The sequence below is a fragment of the Anser brachyrhynchus genome (genome assembly GCF_964034855.1).
Source record: "Anser brachyrhynchus genome assembly, chromosome: 5".
Taxonomy (NCBI): Eukaryota; Metazoa; Chordata; class Aves; order Anseriformes; family Anatidae; genus Anser; species Anser brachyrhynchus.
In genome coordinates, this window is record NC_137699.1 from 12,594,633 (window position 1) to 12,616,856 (window position 22,224).

Sequence of the window (22,224 nt, forward strand, 5' to 3'; positions counted from 1 at the left end):
TAATTTGCCAATTGGTGGTTACTAATATCAGAACTTCAAACCTCTCATTTTATTTTTCTGAGGATGCTAATTACCTCTGAGATACTCACTTTTAGGTGATGAGGCAAATTAATCAGAATGCCATTTGGACATATAAAACAGTTTGCAAATAAAACATTCAACACAATATAACATGACGAAGGCCTGAAGCACAATTTGAAGCTTCAAGACAGAAAGTCTTCTCCTATTTAGTGCCATGGTGAGGGGAAATCAATCTATTTGCTGAGTCTTCCTTGGAGCTGACAAGAAAAATTCCAAACTTTTCCAGCTGACAAGTCTTTAACTGACTATTAAATCTTTATGTTGTACCCAGTTCACTGTCAAGCTCTTGGAGCATAAAACTGCCTTCAAATCCTTTTTGTAGTCCATTTTAGTTCAAGAGTTCCAGAATTCCTTTTAATGTTAAGTTAAAATACTTTAACTGATGCTTTCCTATTTATATATTCACCTTCACCTTGTACTAAAATTCATATTATAGCCTCAGAACTGTCACCTTAAAACTTCATTAAATACTTCTTCCACTTTCCATTATTCTTTCAAGAAACATGCACATTTGTGCATATATGTCTGTGTGCATATATACGTATGTGTGTGTGTACACAAACTCATCACGGAAATGCATGGATAAATCATTTAAGCAATGTTAGATGTTAAACATCTTAATCTGAAATGGCCAATGTGTAGAAGTATACTCACAGTATTTTCTCTGCTGGTCTGTTTTTGAATTCTTATTCTTCCTTGTATATTACAAGGTAAAGTTTTGGACTCCCACCCTAACCACAACAGGCTTTCAGATTGGTCAAACACCTGAAAAGCATTTCTAGGTTTCAAACACCTTAGTACAAACAAGAACTCACTGGATGTTTCCCCAGCTGACACCATGGTTTTCCCCGCAAGCAGTAACAGTGGAAGATACTTAGTCATGAAATTTTACAGAGCTCACTTACAATACCCACTGTACTAAAAACACACTTTTTTAAAAAAAAATTAGGTCTCCAGTTCAATATGACTTAATCAGAAGCTGTTCAACACAAGCTGAAATTTCCCTATCAGCACAAATGATGCCACAAGTCTCAGACTTTAGCACAGCTTACCATTATTCTTTTCACTGTCAGCTGGTTTCATCTGGATAGGATGGTGCATCTGAAATGCAAAAATATTATTTAATCCCAGATGTGTTCGCGTTATGCTACATGAAATATATTCCCAGAAGAATAGTGGAAGAAAGAGATGGTCGCTTGAATTGTCTCTACAGAAAGGTATATGTAACAATACACAAATTTCTGGAAGAAAGAAAAGCTTTCCAAGTGATACATAATCATTCCTCCTGAGAAAGTACTTTTATAGGAGCCATGCCCACACACTTCACTACCATATTATTCCTCAAAACACTCCAAATTTCCTTTAAGATCTGTTATTGTACAAATCTCACAGTCTTGCTCTTTTTAACGTATCTCTTAAACGTGACTTGAGGGCAAAATAATGTATGTTTTACATCTGTGGTGCCAGGGCAGAAAAGAAAGACAAGATAGAGCCGAGAAGAAAGAATGCCTCGTCTCTTACCCCTGGGAGAATCTTCATGTTGTGAAGAGCATTCTGTGCTTCTAGTGCAGCTTTACGGGTATAAAACGTAACAAAACAGCACCCTGCAATTGAAACAAAATGCTAGCTAAGGAAGAACACTAGGAATCTTGACATGTTGTACAGAAATTACAAATCACCCACTTCCACCCTTCCAATGCAAAATACATGACAAATAGAAGTTAGATACTGAAATAGGTAGGTATTACTGATTATAACTTGAAAAAGATTCATGTGTGTAACAAAACAGGATACCATCAACAGGATATATTTGATACTATAACATATCATTAAAACAATCATTTACATATATCTGGCAAACAAATCTTGGCTACTTCCACTGTTAAACTCAATTATTTGGTAGTATCCAGATCTTAGATCTGTTTTTACAGGAAATAGATTATTGCATATTACTGAACTGCAAACCCAGGTTACAGCAGTTAGCTAGGATTTAAGGTACTAAGCATTTGATATATACAAAAAACTAAAACCTTGATTTTGTATTTTGTCTGAAACTGTGACGCTTCCAGCAAGATTTTGGCCATATCGTAACATCATAGCAATGCTCTGAAGCAACATAATATTTATTAGGTGTTCTGCTCTGTATTTATAATCCATAGTCTTCAAGCATGCCCAAGCAAACAGTTAAGATTGTAACTGTGTAAAAGCAGCTGAGACCCCAAGTCTAACATGAGAAAGACAGTTCTCACCTTTGCTTTGAGGAGGGTTTTGGCTCCTGTCCCGCAAGACATTGATTTCATAGACAGCACCATACTGTTCAAAAAGTTCTCTTAGATCTTTCTCACACCAGCTCCGTGGGACCTGACCCACAAACATCTTGATAGCATCTAGATCAGGTTGGTCTGGGTGATCCAGTGTGCCATTCATTTTCTTTGAGCTATGAAAGATAACAAGGAATTTCTGTTATATCGCTTCCTACAGATTCTAGATTTCATTGCAGCTAGAAGCAGCATGCTTATAGTGAGGTTAAAAATGTATTTCAACACATATATAAACATGTACGATTAAAACAAAGAGACTCCTGCACATCTGCAGTCCTGCATAGCAAGAGAATATTCAGGAATATTATTCACATTCACTGGCAAGTCAAATACTTGGAAACCAATTACTCTGCACAGTTGTTTAAAACTTCTCCTAACGTATGCTCTTATAATGTAGACATCTGGGATTCAGGAAATGTTTGATGAGATGACTGAAAAATATCACTAGTTCAATCCTGTAAAATTTTACAGGAGAAACTGGAAGTGGAAGGAACCTAAACTAATAACCAGTGTAAATGAGGGTAACTTTTTTGTATGTTTAAAGATGACTATCTGGAATTATATCCTAGGGTGAAAAAACATCTTAAAACAGAAAAATAGGTACAATTGAATCAATGAGAAGTCTTGTTAAAGATTTACAGTGATATAGTGCTTTGTGAAACTAGGCAGCTTTGAACAATATCTGGAAAAAAAAACAGGCTCAGGTTGCAGATGAACAGGTTGGGCCTGGACAATCTTAGTCTCAGAGTAAATCAAGCTGTGTAACAGTAGGTTGCTAACACAGAAAGAGAATCACTTCTTAGATTATAACAACACAGAAGTTCTGATTACGGGGTTCTTCAAAAGGTTTCAAGGCACTACATGAACCTGTATGTGAGGCACTACATGTAGCTGTATGAAGCGCCTGCTTAAAGCCTGTCAATAAAACAGTTATACTTCACCCAGCTACCTGAAAGCCATACGCTGCTTTCTGTATTGACTCCTCACTGTTTGCTGAGTACAATGTGAGGTCTTGTTTTTGGCAGTCACAGGCTGGTATACCACAGGACCTATCTTTGTGGAAGACTGTAATGACGTCCTATTGCAGCTCCAGTGATTAGTAGGCTAAAATTGCTGGCTGACCCCTACATAATCTAGAAAGAACATGGGGACCAGAACAGTAACCATGCAATGATTCCCCCCTCCCCGGTCCCCAAACTCATTGTTGAGGGATACAGTGGCCTTCTTCCAGAGTAGTCAGCTCTCTTCATCTCTGCTTTTTCCCTTTTTAAAGATTCTTTTTCAATGGCTTATTACATTACAGGCAACAAAAGGAACACTACTATAGGCAATCACATTTCTCCCTCAACGTAATTTTTTTAGAAAAAATTTCAAAACCAGGTAACATTTAGTTATTTTTTCCCCTCTCAATATGCTGCTGTCCAGAGAATGATAAAGAATTGATGCCAAAGTTTTATAACTGTATGAACTGACCTCAGAAACCACACAGCTTCTTACTAGAAGGGAAGGGAATTATCCTCATAAATCCTTTCACTACTCAACCTTTCCACTCCGAAAGAGTCAGCATCTCTTCAAATATCCAACATAAAGAATACCTCTTACAAAGAGGTAAACTACATGCTTTTTCATTCTAAATGAGAACAACTGGAAGTCACTTAACCTTTTCCAGTAATAATTTTCAGCCCTGCCTTCTCTCCCATGGACAGTTTCAAGAGCGCTGCCAGCCCCCTGTTAAGCGAGCAATTTTTAACATGACCTCAACAGGATTTCAAGGAATCCTTAATTCCTAATTAAAAGGTTTAGTCTGGAATCATTAACAGGAAAGAACTGGAATTGTTCTCCCAACAATTCATTTTAATAACTGATTTTAGAACATCAGCACCCGTAGCATACAGCATACACGTAAACAGTACAAACAAATAGCTTTATTCCTCCTTACCCCCAACCCCCAAATTAACCAATTTTTTCCTCTGTTCAGAATCCAGTATCAACTCCCAATGCCTCGTACGGTTTCCTCAAGAAAACAAATTGCAGACTCCCCTATCCCTCTTCCCCCCCGCCCCCCCCCCACGGCAAGGGGAATTCATTAGACAGCATTGGCTTCAGAGACAGCAATTCCAACTCTCACTACAGTTATAAAATTAGACATGAAGATAGACTACTTACACAGGGCTAGCATTCAAGGAGCAATGGTCCACCATCATCTCCGGGAGGAAATCCAACTTAAACGCAGCCATCACCTCAGACTGTCACAAACTACTAATACTAACTCAGTGTATTGCCTAACCCCTAAACAACGCACTTCCAAAAGTCCTGCAGGTCTTAACACTCAGCCACACAAAAAACACTCAAACCACAGAAACAGAAGCTCAGGGAGACCAGCAATAGACACCACAGAAACAGGCTGGACTGGGAAAGGGACATGGAATCCCAGATTAAAAAGGGGATGTGACCATGTGAAGGGAGGCTCAGCTCAATACACAATGAAAATGCTGATGCACTGGGCTTGTTTTGTGCAATTTTCCCTGGCGAAGCAGTACTGAGTGCACTGTCAGATAAACAGAGTGTCAGATCCATGAAGATAGCAATGGGTAACAGAGCAGAAAGAATACGAACTCCAGTCTTTCCATCCCCAACTAACTCCTTGCCTCCCAAAATGGCAGCCCAAGGCCTTGAGATCCAGGCAGTTCCCATCTCACCAGCATTAAGGTGGACAATTCATTGCGCGTAGTCAAAAGGCTCCTTCCCCATAAACATTTTCAATGTCCGATTAATGATCTCACTCTTTCCATCTCGTGCCATTTTTGACACACTCAAATTCTAGGCAGATAAATGCCAACTGTTTCTCTGAACCTGCCAAAAAAATATCAAAGCTAAGGTCTGTTAACTCAAAAAATCCCCAACTCCCACAGAACTTCAACAACTCCTCTTTAGAGGAGCAAAACATCCATTGTTTTGGAAACAACACTTGGCCTATCATGGTTCTGTAAATCCAGAGACATACAGATGATGAAGAAAGGGAAAAATACAGGTCTAGTGGTAATACCATTCCTGTTTTTATACTGTTCCTGGCAGCAATTTGTTGAAAACTGTTGTATAAACTTTAAAAACACTGATCATAACACCTTAGCTTCTTCATCACTAAAACAGGAATAACATGTTCATCGAGGAACTGTGAGGTGTAATAATTACATGCATAATACAGACCTATTGTTAAGCCTCCAGTACTCAAACTAATGGGGAGATAATCTTGTTAATACCACATTGTGAGATGCAGAAACATTTGATTGCAGAGTGTGCTACAGAGCCAGCTGGGTGTGTCCGAGCACTCCAAGTGGTGTGATTAGCTCAAGTCCAACATGAATCCAGATAAGCCTTATGCATACAGACAATACAACCCCATAATAAACTCTTAGAGCATCATCAAGGAATGCATACTGGGTCAACCGTGATCACTTTTCTTGTCTGTCAATGACCGCAACACGTACCTGCAGTTATTTAGACTGGCCAGTATACCAGCTTTCTTTATGCTTGCACAATTAGAGCATGTTTATTATTTTTTAGATAAATAACCCTTTCCAACCTCTGAAAAAGAGAACATTTCCAATCTTCTGCCTACAGTGAGCTGGGCCTTGTAATAGAGAGACATAAGTTACTGCAAAATACGAGAGGACTTGAATTTATCACACATCAGATGTTTGGCAGTAACTACTTCATGCATGCTCTTACTATGTGGTAAATGCATGGAGGCTTATTCCTTAACAAGAAGGTGTAAGCTACCTGCTAAGCACCACTGGCATAAGCACACAAGTAGGCACTGTGGAACACAGGTCAATTTACTAGCTTTCAGTAAATTGTCAGTATCTACCTTCAGACACATCTCACAGGCTTCCTACTTGAAAAATGCCATCCTGCATAAAACACATCATATTCAAACATTGAATTCAGCCCGAGGCCCACTTCATGGATTTTTCTAAAATGAACCCGCAAAGAGAAACACTTCAGATTTATATGGTTAGAAAGCAGCAGAAGATATACTGGGGTTCTCTCCATTGTTTATATGATTCTATAGCTCAGCATTGTGAATTCTAGTCTTACTAAAGACAGTAACAGAACACCTCTCATCCTTAGCTTTCTAAAGCAGCCAGTAAAATACTCCAGCAGCCATAGGCATTGTAGGTTTGATGAAAAACAATGCTGGTATACTCTAGAAAATGGGTTTCAAAAACATTACTGAGATTGATTAGCTTAAGTCACTACGTCATTCTGATTTGCTTTTATCCCCACATCTCTCTGCTCCCCAAAACAGAAAGCATATTTGTTTGTTCCATTAAAACAAAAATGCAACAAGATACAGGCAGAAAAGTTACCAAATCCTTCACTGTCACACTGTTACACTCCATGTCAAATTCAGTTTTCTGGCTTTGCTCATTAAAACATTGGTTTTGTACAGTTATCCCGCTACATATTAATTTCTAATTCTCATTATACTTACTCTTTTCTCCTCTGATATGCTCACTTCATTTAATGAAAAACTCTGCCAAAAATATTTCACATGCTGTTATGTACAATTTGAGGGAGGGAAAGAAAATAATACTAGAAGGGTGGATAAATATCTGAATGTACGTTAGCCAAGACTCCATGCTTCAAGGTGCCATAATTCCGCAGTAATGACGGCAGTTACAGTGACAAAATATTAGTATAGAGAACAGTTATGTTTTAACATTATTTAGTTGAAGGAATCAAGTTGATGAGAGTAAAACACTTCCGGACTTTTCTTGTAAAAATATCAGAAAGAGTGGAAAAAGATGGTATTTCACTACTGCATAGAAGTTGGAAGAATAAAGCAAAGAGGTTATTTCTTTGGAATTATAAAAACACAAAAGTCATCCTAGCCATTGCTCACAAAGAAAGAAAAATTAGACAGCTAAACACACTTATTTTTTGCTCAGATGTCAAATTCCTGTTGGCTTCCAGACCCATTCTTTGACTGTTTCTATTCAAAGGATAATAGAAACAATGTCTGACATTCCAAGCTCTATGTACTGTAGCTACAAATTTAAACGTGGTGCTAACCTGACAATATGAACATTAAAAACTTCTGCATACTATAGATTAAATCTCACTTCTTTTTTTTTATAAATACATTTCTGAAGCCCTAAGGCTATGTTGCAGAATATATCACCATATAAACTCCTCAGATTATAAGGCATAAACGTTGAAAGTTTTGCTTTTATTTTTATGCTTGAAGAATTACATCACATCTTTGGGCACAAAACTTGAAAATAAAACCCAAAAACCAAGTGCAGTATTTTCTTTCACTAAGAAAGCCTCATTCATTTCAACGAGCAATTAACTGGAAGCTAAAGATAATAATACCATCTTTTATTTTATACAATCTGAACCTCAGACAACATATACAGCTCTGAAGCTGAGGGACTACTGGGATGGTGAGAGCAAACTATGGGAAAAGATGCAGGCTACGGGGAAATCAGACACTGTGAAGCTCTGAAGGAGACAGGTCCTAGAATAAACTTCCCCTTGTATTATCTGTGCATATCCAGATCCCTACAGTGCTGCTGAATTGCAGTTTTGTTTTTTTCAGCAGATAACCCCTAGGTTACACACATCAAAATACAGTAACTACCTGTCAATATTTTATCATTTCTTTGTTGATCATGTAAGCATGTCGACAGAATGTTTTCAGCATATGTGGAACCCAAAATGTCTTCCCACATCTTAATAGGTACAAAAAGCCCCTTACCTACTAGCCAAAGATGCAGTTTCTTTGTCACAGAGATTGTCAGAGAGTTATTCATTGTGAGTGCTCAAATCCCATACACTGAGAATGTTAAATTTACCATCAACATAAATAAAGTTTTGGGTTGCTTACAATTCAGATTAATTTAACTGAAAACCATTTTCATGTATAGGAGATTTTCATAGAAATTCCTAGATAGAGAAAACGATAGGAGGGGAAGACAACTGCTTTTATCTCGGAAATACCAGTTTCACGGTGCTCGCTCTTATGCATATAGCTGAGAGCATTTAAATCCTCTATACTCTCTAGACCTAGCACGATTTAAGTAAAATCTATTCTAAAAACAGCTTGTAATATAAGGGTTTGTTTGTATGTTTCTTAAAAATATTTCTGGGGACCACACTATTTGAGGTAAATCAAGATGTTCTTATTCTACTTCTCTGGCTTGTGAATGAAACCCTGTTTACCTTCAGCTTCTACTCCAATTAATTCTATGAAAGATCAAAACAAATGAATTCTGAACTTCTGCCTGACTGAACAACCCCCAGGACTCCCGGCTCTCTGCCAGAAGATGAAGCAGCATGTCACCTATTCCTGTACCTTACAGGAAGCGTGTTTTCTCTACGTAAGCACTCCTAGAAAAAGAAAAAATAAAATGGTGGCTAAGCTTACTATCAAATAAGAGCGTAAAGACAGCTTATTCAAAATGAATTATACAAAACCTATTTCCTAAAGTGAGAATGAGGTTATCTTTCTGGAAAAGAATGTAAAGCATTGCACTATCACCTGAACAAATTTGTTTTTACTAATGAAGTCTAAATGGTGGAGTTTATAAAAAAAGACAAAAACACACACACACATACATTGTCTTTTAATTTGGCCGTAGGATTCCCTAAATACATATTATTCTTTTGAAATCTTTCTGTTCTTCCTGTCTTCTTACCGCAATGCAACATTCGCTTGAAACAAAATTCCTGCCACTCATTTCACTAAGCAGTTGTAGTTTCCCATATTCATATAACTAAAGCAGGAGAGACTTGCAAAGGCAAGTCTGAAACATGGAAGAAGGAACACTTCTTACTAAGTTCATAGATAAAATATTTAGGGGCAGTGAGTTTTGTAATCCTGTAAAATATTGACAGGGTTTGAACACCACTGGTTGTTTACAGGAATATATTTTTCCACTTCTATCTAGTGCACATATATGTATAAGATTCCCACTTTAAAAAAACGAACAAAAAAACAGATAACCAATAGGTTATATGCATCAAAATACTGGACATAAAAATCTACCACTTTCTAGCTAACATTAATAAGGAACTACTAAGTAAACTCACCTTTAAACACAGACTAATCAATCATTATTAAGATTTTAGACCCGTTTGTCTAATGCATGCAATACTACACATTATCAGAACCAAAACACAAATCTAGACTGCACTCTATTAGTCCAGTGTGGCACTTCTCAAGTTCCTTAGAAACAACTTTTTACTTTTCTAAATCAACATATCCAGTATATACTCTTCATGTGAAAATAGTGAAGACTTTGTGTGGATTAAAAACACAGTTGCCTCTCTGTGGCAACCATGAACACAAATCTGATGTGTCAAAACAGCATATAAAGCCCAATACCTGTCTAAGTTGGTTGTGCAAAGGGGTTCTAAACTAAGCTGGTCAGAAAAGACCTATCACTTGAACATGCTTTTTCAGAGTACCATCTGGGATTACAAACTGCGATAGAAAAGAACGCGCTGTTTTCCCAGTTTTGTACAGACCTGATGCAAAAATTCAAACTACTTCCCTTAGCTCCTCTGTTTCCAGGTGTTATACAGGCCAATCAGGATGCAATGATGCCTTCCTGAGACACAAAGAAATGAGAACTTTGTTTGCTAGACAATAAACCAAAGCACTAGTTAGTTGACCCTTACTACAAACGTGACAAGACATTCCACAAGCAGAACTAAAAAAAAAAAAAAAAGCTGTTCCTACAGATGTATCTTACCTCCTTATAATAAACCCAATGAAACTCAAGAGCCTTCAATGTCTTCAACAGCCAACAGCAAGACTAGTTCAGAGCTACCAGCACACTGCCAGACAAAGGAAAGGAGCTGATTGTTTTGTTTTGACTTACTCAAAGCACGGTCACACTCACTTAATGCTTAGGAACTCAGTGCCTTGAGATGTTTACTGCTCTGCCTTTTTTTTTTTTAATGAACAGTGAATTCCAAAGTTTTCAGGAAAGATCAAGGCTTGCGCATTGTTTTCTTTAAAAACAGGCTAATAAAAACCCAACTAATTCAACTACTTTCTATCAATCAATCAAGATACTTCTGGACTGGAGCACAGACTGCACAGGCTGTACACCGACATCCAGTCCCTCCTGTCTGTTCCCTGTGATGCACGCATTAGTGCGCAGGCTCTTCAAAGGGCACCAGCAAAGTAGTCTACAACACGGAGGGTTCAGACAGGTCAGTTTAAGCCATTGTTTTGCTGGAAGCACAAACAGCAAAGTCCAGGAATCAAATGATGCTTTGACAGAACTCTCTTTGACCTTAATGTAAAAGTAAAAACAGATAGGGAAGATGTGTATATACAACATTACCCCATGCCAATGTGAAGCCAAGCAGTTCTCCGTTGACTGCCACACGCCCATTTGACTGACAAGTCTAGATGTCATCTTTCTGGCTTTTACTTGAAGCAAGCACTGACATGAACGCATGTATCAGCTCAAATAGGTCACATGTGGCCTATTTTTGCAAGTAGATAATGTCTCTGAGCTAACCAACTTTTCAAATGACAGATAAGAAAGCAAAATCTTAATGGCTGATACATCAGTATTCCTCCTCTTGGAGGAATGGAGATGTTTTTTCATGCAAAGGGTAGTCGTTTTTTTAACTCCTTGCTGGCGGGATACTGCAGATACAATAAACTTACACGAGTGCAAGGACAGACTGGACTAGTAGTTGGAAGCTACCAGACAAACCCACAACAGTTGAGGTTCTCATAAGCTGAAAACAGAGGTTGAGAGATTACTGGGTCAGTTTTGTGGTGACAAGGTGAAAACAAACAGTACAGATTATTACCCTCTATAAATGTGGAAGGCAGGAAGTCTGGAACATGTCAAAGATCCTATGCATGTGTATTGGGAGAAAGGAAGGGCAAAAAGCACTATAGGGAAAAAAAAAAAAAAAGAAAAGTTGTGCTGTTAAAACAACTCAAAAGCTGAGCTATACATATATTATGTAAATGGTAATTAAAAATGCAAACTTATTACCAGTAATGTATTCAAATGTTTTCATAAGCAACAAAAATAAGTAGTAGTAAATCACACCTCTGGCCTTCAGAAATTCTACAACACAGACAGTTATCAGTATGTATGCATTTTCCTTTCTTTTAAAATGCCTTGCAATTGCTTTCAGTATGTTAGCATATAACTGACAAATAAACTCAATCTGTGGTATATTCAATACCTGGCTTACTCCTGAGCACAACTACACCAAATGGGAGATGACAGCTCTGCAACATGAGAGCTTATCTACCAGGAAGCAGGTTACACCATTTGTTCAAATCCGAGAAGCCAAAAAAAACCTGCAACAATGTACAGCTCTGGGAATAACTGCTAGTAACAGGAACTCAGAAGAAGCTGAATTATCAGTTTTAATACCCTCTTATTGCAGATAAATGAAGTTCACAGCCTTCAGGACTGTGGCTCCCAAACTTCTGCAATTCTTCCTTCATTGTCTTCATCTGCTTGCCTGAATGGGGAAACATGAGCATGCTGTGAATATACTAGTGGGGTTGTGGGTATCAGACTTCAGCAGCATGAGCGACCCACAGCTCTGCAGACAATGCTCTGCTTCCCTAGGGCAGAACAGCTGCACAACGCTACCCTCTCGCTTTCTTAGGACATAGCCATCAGCTAACACAGCAGCATGAGGCTGCTAACCTAGTGCTTGACCTGCCGCAGCTGTGTCTGCTGCTTCAGTGATGACACCAGAAATCCTTGCATAGGCATTAAAAAAATGAAGAAACAAGTAGACTGGCCAGGAAACTACTTCCTGACAACGGCTTGGGCTTGTCTAACACCTACCTCCAATCATGGAATTTCTTATCCTAGAGCAATGAAGAATAAGCAAACTGAGAGCCTCCAAATCTCTCTGGTTTGACGTTACTCAAAAATAAATAAAAAAGACAAATGACAACTATTATTTTCAGAATCCTTACCCCCTTTCTTTTTTTTTTTTTTTAAAGACAAAGACAAACTCCAAAGGATTTGAACTATCACAGTCCACAACAGTGCCATTTACAGTGACAGACAGTATATACCGGCATTTTTCCAAATGCAGCCAGTACCTGCCCACCCTGTTTTCAAGGAGAGTACCTACGCACCATCAGGTTAATATTCTACTAAAACAACACGGTGAAATAAATAAAATCTGTTAGGAAAAACTTCACATTAAAATATTTACTGATGAACTCCATCTTCTCTTTGTTGCTTAACTGTTTCCTTCTAACACCTGCCCCCCAAAGACACATAAAACATAGCTGGTAATTTTCGTAAAAATGTAACAGTCTCTCCCAGATAAGTTTTGTTCCTTAATTTTATCTGGCATAATTCCTCATTTTTCTTCAGACTAAAGGAATAGAGAGGGAGACAAAAATGAGCTTTATCAGCTGTTTCTTGGTGGTAGCAGTAGTAGTGGATTAAAAATGTTTAAAAAAACACTAAAAAAACACAGCAAAACTTACTGTGATGCAAAGCAGACAAAGACCTGGCTGAAGAGGAATTCTATGAAAGACATGAGGCATATATGCAGATGAACAAATTGCCAAAAGGCTAAATCATGAATCTGGAGCAATTAACACATGACAACCTACTAGAGCAGCTGTACTTGTAGAACAGATAATGGCAAGCCTTAATGCAGACTGCCTAGAATAATTAATTTTGTCAAACCAAAGACAAGGTAATCATCGCATGTTTATCCCTGTTTGCAAGACACTTCTCAATTAATAATTGATATGAAGAAGCAGCATTGATGTATGAATCCCAGGGCAACTGCTTTTGAAGCAGATGCTTGTAGGTTTCCTCGTCTCATTGCCAACTTGTTGTTTACGAAGCCATATAGCCACTGAAAAACTATAAAGGATTTAATCTTGTTAGCCTATTTTATTTTTTTTTTGCCGATAAATGTAATATTTCAGGTACTGTTTAATCTCTACTGAAAGACATGCAAAAAATGACTTCAGTAAAAATATTTGTTTTGTTGTTTGTTTTTTTTAAACACCAGCCAAAATTCCAGCGGACGGTTTGGGAAGCATTTTGAGTTTTTATCATTACAGTGCTAGAACATAACAATGCTTATGTATTTTGGAAGAGACAAACTACAGAAAAATACCTAAGAGATCTGAAAGACCTGTGGACACGCTGGCAACATAGACAGAAAAAAACCTTGAGAAATTAGGAAAAGAAGCTTGGCCACAACAATAGTAAGAGGAAATAAAGGCAGCAATATAACACAGAGCAGGAGACAAGGCAGGAAATAAGAGTACAAGAAGCGAGGACATGCATCTCTGCCCTGTGAAATTACAGAACTACTAAAAGGAAATGGAAACAAAACAAAACATTGCTGCTGCCTGAAGTGTTCTGTCCTCTTTTTTTTTTCTCCTGTTTTTAACTGAATTCTGACTTGTTCAAATTGGAAGTACGGATGGTATACAACACCTACACTTCAACGCCCAGTCTTCCATAGAAAAGAATTTGAATACTAATGCCTGCAAGCTACCATGCCCCGAAAGCAGAGGAACCTTTCCCCTCTTTCTGTCTGCGATAACAGCCAGTTCACCTTAACGTATTTCAGCCTTTTGTCTAAGAAACGACCCTGCAAACAATTCTGTGGAAGCATTTTATAAGTGTAAGAAGTTGAAGGAGATCTAAACACAGGCAAGACCTAGAAATCTAGTTTCAAAGAGCCTTGTAGTTTTGCTGTCTTTCCCTATATAATGTGAATCTGCAGCTCTAGACTTAGTCAAGAAGATGCACTGAAAACATTTTGTCATCTCGGCAATATTTGCAGAATTATTTAAAAAGAATCAACTACACATTTTATGTTAGTTTTCTGCCACTAAAACACGGCCAGAAATTATTCTTCTGCTAAGGAGTTTGAAATCCACTGGGTCCTGGAAAGCTCTGAACAGTCTGCTTCTCTCCAAGCCAAACACACCGCAGAGCTACAAGGAGCACGCCAACTAGCTACGTTTACACAGAGCATTGCCGTGTAGTTGCATATGGGACCCAGGGGAGACTACAGAACCAACTGTACAGCGCCAGGACAATACCACGTATGAAGATTGTTCTATCACCCGACATGAAAAATACTTTTAGCCAAGGTTTATTGCAAGTAGTATACCAACTGTTTGTGTAAAGAATTCAGAGGAAGTAAGAACTGGTCAGAGAGTGAGGTTTTTTGTTTGTTTTACTTCAGAAACATAACAAATAATCTTAACTGAAAGGAACAAACTTCATATTATTGAATAATTTACAGGCCTCTCCTTCCTGATAGTTTTTAGAATAGCAGCCAGTTCTGTTTAAAAAACTTCTACAAGTATGATAGAGGCTTTTTCCCCCCTTCCTTTTTAAGTTTCAAGAGACCTTTCAGACTAAACAAAGCAACAAGTCTCAAGTTTCATTGTCCTTTGCAGCAATCAGAACAGCCATGCAAGCTGTTTTGACAAGTCCTTTAATCTTAAGTTCTTTCTTCTAATAGCACCAGCTACAAAACAAGAACAGTTGACATTACACTACGGTTAAAAAAAACCTCACACATTATTTCTCTCCCATTTTATTTTATCCAAATGAAAACTTTGCTTTGCACATTACCTGAAAAGTTCACAGGCAGCTCAGACAGCACCAGCAGAGTGTAACACGCAGTTAAAATAGCAATCATTGCAATAATCATTTCTACTTAGTGCACTGGCTAGCCCCGTAGGGGTGCCAAACAATTAATTATTTTACCTTCAGGAAAACAAAAGCATCATCCTAAAGGAGGGACAGGGCAGCAAGAGGTATGACCATTCTCTCTTCTATTCACAGGGCATTTGAACAGTGTTCAGGCAAATTTGTTTGCCTGGAAGAATATAAGCATAGTGCACGTAGATTTGACAAGTGTAACAGAAAGTTGGAGTTCCTCACTCCTGAAACTGTCAGTGCTCACAAGGCCCTCTTAAAACAGCAATACTTGACAAGAAGAATAACTGTTTAGTTTGCTTTGGCAAAGTGTAGTATAAAAGTTTCCGAACACCAGGACCAATCCCAAGTCTCAGAGTAAACTCTCCATTTCAAAAACTTGTCTGCTTGGAGACAGCAGCTACCATAAAAGTGTGGAACAAAGGCAAGTGCTATTTAAAAGGCCAGCTGATTCCTCACCTCAAAGCAAAGCTGACTCCTCCTCAGTTTAATTCTCTGCACCAGACTCTAATCAGAATTCCGACAGTTTTACCCTGATTCATCTCTGGGCAGTTCATCATATGAGGCATTTTATACTGCTATGTATAAAAAGCAATGAATATATATAATGTTGATTAATATATTAATATAATTAATATGGATTTATATAACCTTAGATGTTAAAGAGAAGAGGATGTTGATCTTCTTTCATTTGGACACCTTTCTACATTCATATTAAGACAGACGAATTCAAAATTTTTTCTCATAAGGATGAGAAATTATGTACCTTACCAGAAACTGAGGTGTTCTAATCTGTGGCTTATTTTCAGCAATCAAAATTGAATAATTTGATATTTAAATAATTTGAAGATTTTGTTATTTAGATAATCCAAACCAACAGATTCTGGAACTGTGTTTTGTAATTGGCAAAATCTTGCAAGTCTGTAAAACTAGGTCTAATCACAGATCAGGCTGTCGGAAAAGACAGGAATGCTTCAGAAAAAAACACCAACACCAGCATTATCTTTCCTACCTTCTATATGGACCTAATAGAGCAGCAAAGGAGCAGGAAGGGTAAACCACAGTGGGCTGGCCACTTAGGAGTTTTGTTGTGCAACACCCACAATGCCTGGAGACCAATGCCCTCAAACTGGTACTTCCAAACAAAAGCCAGTTTTCTAAAAATCATTCAGAAATGAAGTATTCTTGGGTACCAACTTCTGCTATTTCTACCCTAATGAATAACCTACAGAGAGGCAGGATATAATACATTTTAAAGACAAATTATATTTCCTTTCTGATATAGGTGTGACTAAATCCTTACCAGTGTATTTATGAAAATCACAGCAAATGGCCATGGATAGAAAACAAATCCCTCCTCAAGGCAATATCAAAATTCAAACCTCACTGAGTGTATTCCAACTTCCAGACAAAGGGGTCCCTTTCCTTCTGTTACCTGCTTCTTCAACCATTCTGTCGCCACAGTTCGAACAAATACAAAATACATTTTTTTCAAGTATGCATCCATCCATATTCAAAGGAAATCAGCACACCTTTATAGCCTTTTTTCATATATTTATTTGACACATTAAATTCTAAATATATATATATATATATATATATTTTAAACCTACTGAGGTTCATCTCTCTGATCCTGCTCTGGATGGGGAGCAATCACAGACTGCACAAGCACTCCTCCCCAGCTAGTTGTATTTTTCACACAAGACTGTTGTTATGGCTTCTCCTCCCACCGTGAGCATACTTCAAACCCTAGTAAAGACTTCAAAAACTAATTTCCTTAAGACCTTACCAAATTGGATCTACATGGGACAAGTATTTCCTCTGAAGCCTTTGTCTAGAACACAAGCAGGGCTCAGAGGCTCCTTACTAGAGGTTTTGTCAGTCCCATACTCTCTCTCCATCGCTACATCTAAAGGAATAGCCATATTAGCCAGCAGGACTTGCATCTTGTATGAGCTATCAAATTATGCATAATTTTCCACTGACCACACATCTTATTTTGTTCTGCTTTCTTCAGCAACATGTTTGCCCCTGGCCATTTTTTCCACAGATATTCCTGGCTCTTTTTTCTATCTTGACAGGACGAGCAAGTCAACATACCAAAACCAGTAAGGGGACGTTGCTCTCCACCCACACTTCTAAGTTCTTCGATAAGGACATATCACAGAAGGAACACATCCTTCCTATCCACCCTTGCTTTCTGCAGTGTCACTAACTGCCTAATATCTACAGGTACATCAATCAATGCCATTGTCTCCCCTTCTTTTAGGAACTTTAGATTTAAGACTATTGTAGGGAAAGGATCTACTGTAACTGAAATAAGCATTCATTTTTCATCTCTTAAGGGCCTTGGTAAAACTATCAGCAGCATTCTGTATAAGAGCTGGAAAGTGACATGGCTAGTATACTAATTCCTTATTTAAGAGCCTCCTGTCTCTGTTTGTACACTAAAGCACATCTGAAATATTTCTGCCATAGCAGAGGTAATTCTCAGAATAGCAACAATCATCACAATTTGAGCATGATAGTGTTACTTAACAGTCACAGGTCGACTGTCCTAAAGCTGCACAGTTACAGATACTGGTCTTTTTTTTTTTTATTGTGCGGTAAAAGGAGTGTCAATCAATCCAAGTCACTAAACCAGAGAAATAACAACTTCATCATGAGAGAGATTTTTATTGGGTTAGCAAGCTGACTGTGGAACATGCAGCCAAACTACCATGAGAACCAGGCACCATCAAATAATCAGCACTGGGAACTGAGTAAAGCAGGAAGGGGGAAATTGGCTCATGAAATTACACCCTTGCTAGACTTCAGACATTAACAGGACTGCACCAGAAGATCCTCACATTTGGCTCCAAACATTTTCACACACAACCACATTCCTGTTATGCTGAACATAATGAAATTTGTCTCAGCCCACATGGAGTTCTTCCAACCAATACCTTTAGAGTTATATGTAGTATAGAGAACTTGAGATTTATTCTGGCCAAGAAGTAACTATGAAGGTACACATTTCTACTTTGTAGTTACTTGCATTTATAAAATTATTATAAAATTATTAAGTTACATATGGAGCTAAAGAAGCATAGTTATTTGGTACTTACAGTCCTAAGTTGTTACCACTTCCAAGTCTCTTTAGCAGCACAAGGGCAGGAAATTACAAAGAGCTTAAGGTTGAAGGAATATTATTGCTCACTGCAGTAGAAAACAGCCACATATCTCAAAGTAAAAACAACTTGTCTCTAAACCTTTGAAAGGAAGCCCCAATAAGCAACTGAGGGACAGAAACTGTAGTTGGTTCATACCTGCAGCTACGCACCTCTCTAACACTTCCAGTCTTCACTCTAAAAGAAAAGAAACAAGAAACACTCAAGTTAGAATCATAGTAACAATCATTACAACATGAACTGCATCTTGCAAACAGCTGAGAAGTGTGAAAGTAAAGCCCATTTCTAGTAACAAGTTATCATACGGTGGTAACAATCTTATTTAGACTTAAAATAAATAGATTGCACTTTTCAAAATAGAGAGAACAAGTGGAAGGGTACAAAAGAAAGGGGCAGCAGATGTCCTGTAGTGTCCTATTACTATTCTGTAGATGTATCCTACCTGTGTGGCTTTTCATCTCAAGACAGAAGCAGTGTTACCAACAGCAGCGCCCACAGTCCTAACCTACATTACAGTTTGAGAGCAGCAGCACTAACAGATGACAATGACCCTGCAGATGTGAACTCTAATGTAAGATAGTAGAGATGGAAGTGTATGAAAAAAAGCTCTGAATTAGGTAACACGAAGAACACCACAAGGAACAAGTGTTATTTCTTAAGCAAATCAAACGAACTATACAGACTCTCTGCACTAACATCTCATAAGTCGGGGATGCTACTCAACAATCGACCCATAACACAAGCCAACATATATCGAAACACAAACTTTGGAAGTATTTATTTATCAAGAATTTCTTCTCTGCTTCCTCCTAGATTGTACGCTATTTTGCAGAACTACATTTATGGCTGTCTAGCAATATTTAACAAAAAAATCCACGTCTGCTTACATATCTATAGGCAAACAACCAAAACCAGCATTCTTCTGCAATGCGAAGAGTTTTACAAGGCTATCTGAGTGCCCACATTTTCCCTGCTTTGCAGGCCTCTTCATAACCTTTGTTCTATATTCTTTGAGAAGTATGCATAAGTGATCCTTATCCTCTTCTAACTTATCTTTTAATATACTTGGATATTTGTCACATGTACTCATGCTCTCTTTTCCGGAGGGAGATTTTTTGAGATTTTATATCCTTATTTTATAGTCATTTTAAAAATCATTCCTAATTAATTCAATTGTCTTAATTAAATATTATACACGCTAAATGAACTCATAAGCCTAAACGTAACAGAAATTGAGTTTTCTTATAATACTAGTTATGAAAAGAAAAATAAAATCCAATCCAGGAATTCTGAGAAATTTAGTTATCTGAAATGTGTATTTTCAAAATGATGAGTTAATTTATCTTTTCTAGAATATTACTGAAAACTGACTACTAGTCATGGAACGCTGTATATTTTTGTTTGGTTTCAGAATAATGTTCAGAATAATGAACTCAGAACAAACATTCATAACATTTCAGAATGGCACTACCTCCTACTAGCAATTCTGGCAAATATTTTACCTGAGTACACCTCCTTCAACCTCATCCACGTTCCACTGCTTTTTTGAAGTTTAATTAAAGCATATTTATTTATGGTCAAAACATGGTCTCATATTCCTGCTAATGGCCCTAACTTCAAAACATGTAATACAAATTTTATTTTTTCCTCCTTTCAATCTCAGACTTTGCAAGGTACTTAAGGCCTATGGAGTTGTCACAAATGGCGAGTTGTATTGCTGTGATAATGAACTTACAGTAAAACCTGAAATACACAGCTCACTGATCACGCAAATGCCTAAGAATATAACAGTAAACAACTTTTTAAATGTTGAAAAGAAAACCTTCCCTTAGCACATATAACTATGCAACATTAGAGAACTAATTTAAAAACTTCAAAGGAGACTAAAGTGCAGCTAACATAGCCAGAGGAACCTATAACTCTTGATACCTTTGGAAAAAAATTAGACATCTCACTGAATCAAAGAAAATCCAACACAATAAAAACTTTATAAAAGCAAGTAGCAAATCTGACGACCACCTGTCTAGGAGAACGCTCTTAAATCATAAGTGCTTCTCAAACCAAAATTGTTTCAGCATGGCTTGTAATCGCATGCAGAACATAAATCCACTGAATCCTTTATTCAGGTTTACACAGACAGACCTAGCCCAAGGGCCAAAGTATCTGGCAATCCTATTTCTTCTCAAAAGAAGTCAGAACTTGGATACTTCAGATGAAGGCACATACATCTGACACGTACCTAGCAAGGTGTGGAACAGACCAATTTCTTTAATTAACTGACACAGCATTAGGCTTTAAGTGCAAACTGCAGACTGACCCCAGTTGAGCACTAGAGGCTGACAGTTAACTGTTTTCATAGTTGCTTGAGCGTAGGTTCTTGTGGGGACAGCAAAACAATTAATAGGTGTAAATCAGGACATCGCGGCTTTGGCAATGCTTTTCCCAGCAGTTACCGTCCTTGACTGATGCGCTGCACCAGAAGCTGCTTCCAACCCCTGCTACCCAAAGCTCGGAGGAGCCATGACGCCACCCAACAGGTCCATGTAGAAAAAGGAAGGTTTAATGCCTAGCCCTGCCAGAGACAGGAGTGACAAAATATACTCCTGGTGATAAACAAACAGCTGTAACTTCTGGTATGCCATACAATTCAAATAGAACTGCAGCTGGTAACAAAAATATATGGCTCTGGCCACTAAGTACTAGATGATGGAGACGAGCCCAATAAACCTAGCAATACCACTTTGCTACTTAATGGGGAAACTTCAGTCTCCCCAGCACTCAGGATCATCTGTAAACGATTACTGGATCAATTAATGGATTCCGATCGATGATAATACTGTCACAGTCAGCACTTGTCTAGACCAGTTAGTTCTGAGTTCTGATTACACCTTCCAGGAATTTAACGTTTGTGGGATGTCAAGACTACCATTTACAATTAAAGAGCCTAACAGGTAAAACAGACCGCACAGCTCAATCTCGGATACATCCTGATGCCAACCGCCTCTCACATAAATCAATGTTACATCTGGCCTCACGGTGGTTTTATACGCTCTTAAGTACCAATATAAAAAACGTGTAAGTATGAGTGTACAGGCTGTGAATAGGAAGGCCTACACAAAGCAGGTGAAGTTTCACTTACTGCACAGCTCGGGTCACAATGCACAGAAGGTAGGCTACTTTCTAGCAAACATTACTTAGGAGACAAAAAGACAACAGAGATAGCAAGAAGAAACCTGACAGACCTGGAGGTTCCTACAGTGCCAAAAATTTACCCAGGAGGCAAACACACTTTCTAATCTGAGAATTTCCCATTTTCCACTGCAATCTTGACACTACCCAAACCTCTCGGCACTGTGCTCAATGCCAGCTCCTAGTCACTGTGCCTGCTCACTTTATTTCTGCAGCCGGTGCTGTCAAATATTTTCTTCCGCGTTGCAGGCAAAAATACTAATCTGCACCCAGGTTACCAGACAATCTGTACAGCTAGTAAATAGACCAGTTGAATTACTCGTGACAGCTTGGTCAACTCTCAGAATTTAAATTTGTTCAATTAACAGATGCAATAGGAAGAACAGAACAAAGAATAAAAGAGGTACACATTTTGGGATCAGCTCAGATTAGAACAAAAAAGGAGACGGGAAATCTCCTGATTGCTTTATGGATACTGTACGTGCGCCAGGAAGGCCTGCGAGCTGTAGCACAGAGTTTAATGTCTTATTAGGGATAGAAGTTTGAGGTGCACTGAGCAGAAGCAAAATTCTCAGCTTAAACACTGCCTACTTCTAGAAGCAACAACACTAAACTTTAACAACCTCATCCATTTCAGCCAAAAGATTCAAACACTAACACTTTCACTTTCCTAAGTGTACTGTTTATAAACACAGTTTGCATAGCTCCTTGTTGAAATAAGCCTGTTATAACGACAGC

The 22,224-nt window shown here is 38.1% G+C and overlaps 1 protein-coding gene across 27 annotated transcripts in view; it reads right to left on the bottom strand.

The window, feature by feature from the left end:
• CELF1 (CUGBP Elav-like family member 1) overlaps nucleotides 1-22,224 on the bottom strand; it is a 59,580-nt gene that overhangs the window by 26,117 nt on the left and 11,239 nt on the right. For 18 of the 27 annotated variants that reach the window (XM_080592542.1, XM_080592555.1, XM_080592552.1 and 15 more), the window contains 4 exons: nucleotides 18,436-18,474; nucleotides 2,331-2,518; nucleotides 1,603-1,685; nucleotides 1,134-1,182 (listed from right to left, as the gene is read on the bottom strand). In XM_080592542.1, the coding sequence (XP_080448668.1) occupies nucleotides 1,134-1,182; nucleotides 1,603-1,685; nucleotides 2,331-2,508 (310 nt within the window). In that variant the 5' untranslated portion in view covers nucleotides 2,509-2,518; nucleotides 18,436-18,474. Of the gene's footprint in view, nucleotides 1-1,133; nucleotides 1,183-1,602; nucleotides 1,686-2,330; nucleotides 2,519-4,568; nucleotides 18,402-18,435; nucleotides 18,475-22,224 lie in introns of those variants that run through there. The other 9 variants (XM_080592550.1, XM_080592549.1, XM_080592567.1 and 6 more) reach the window with 4 other exon arrangements.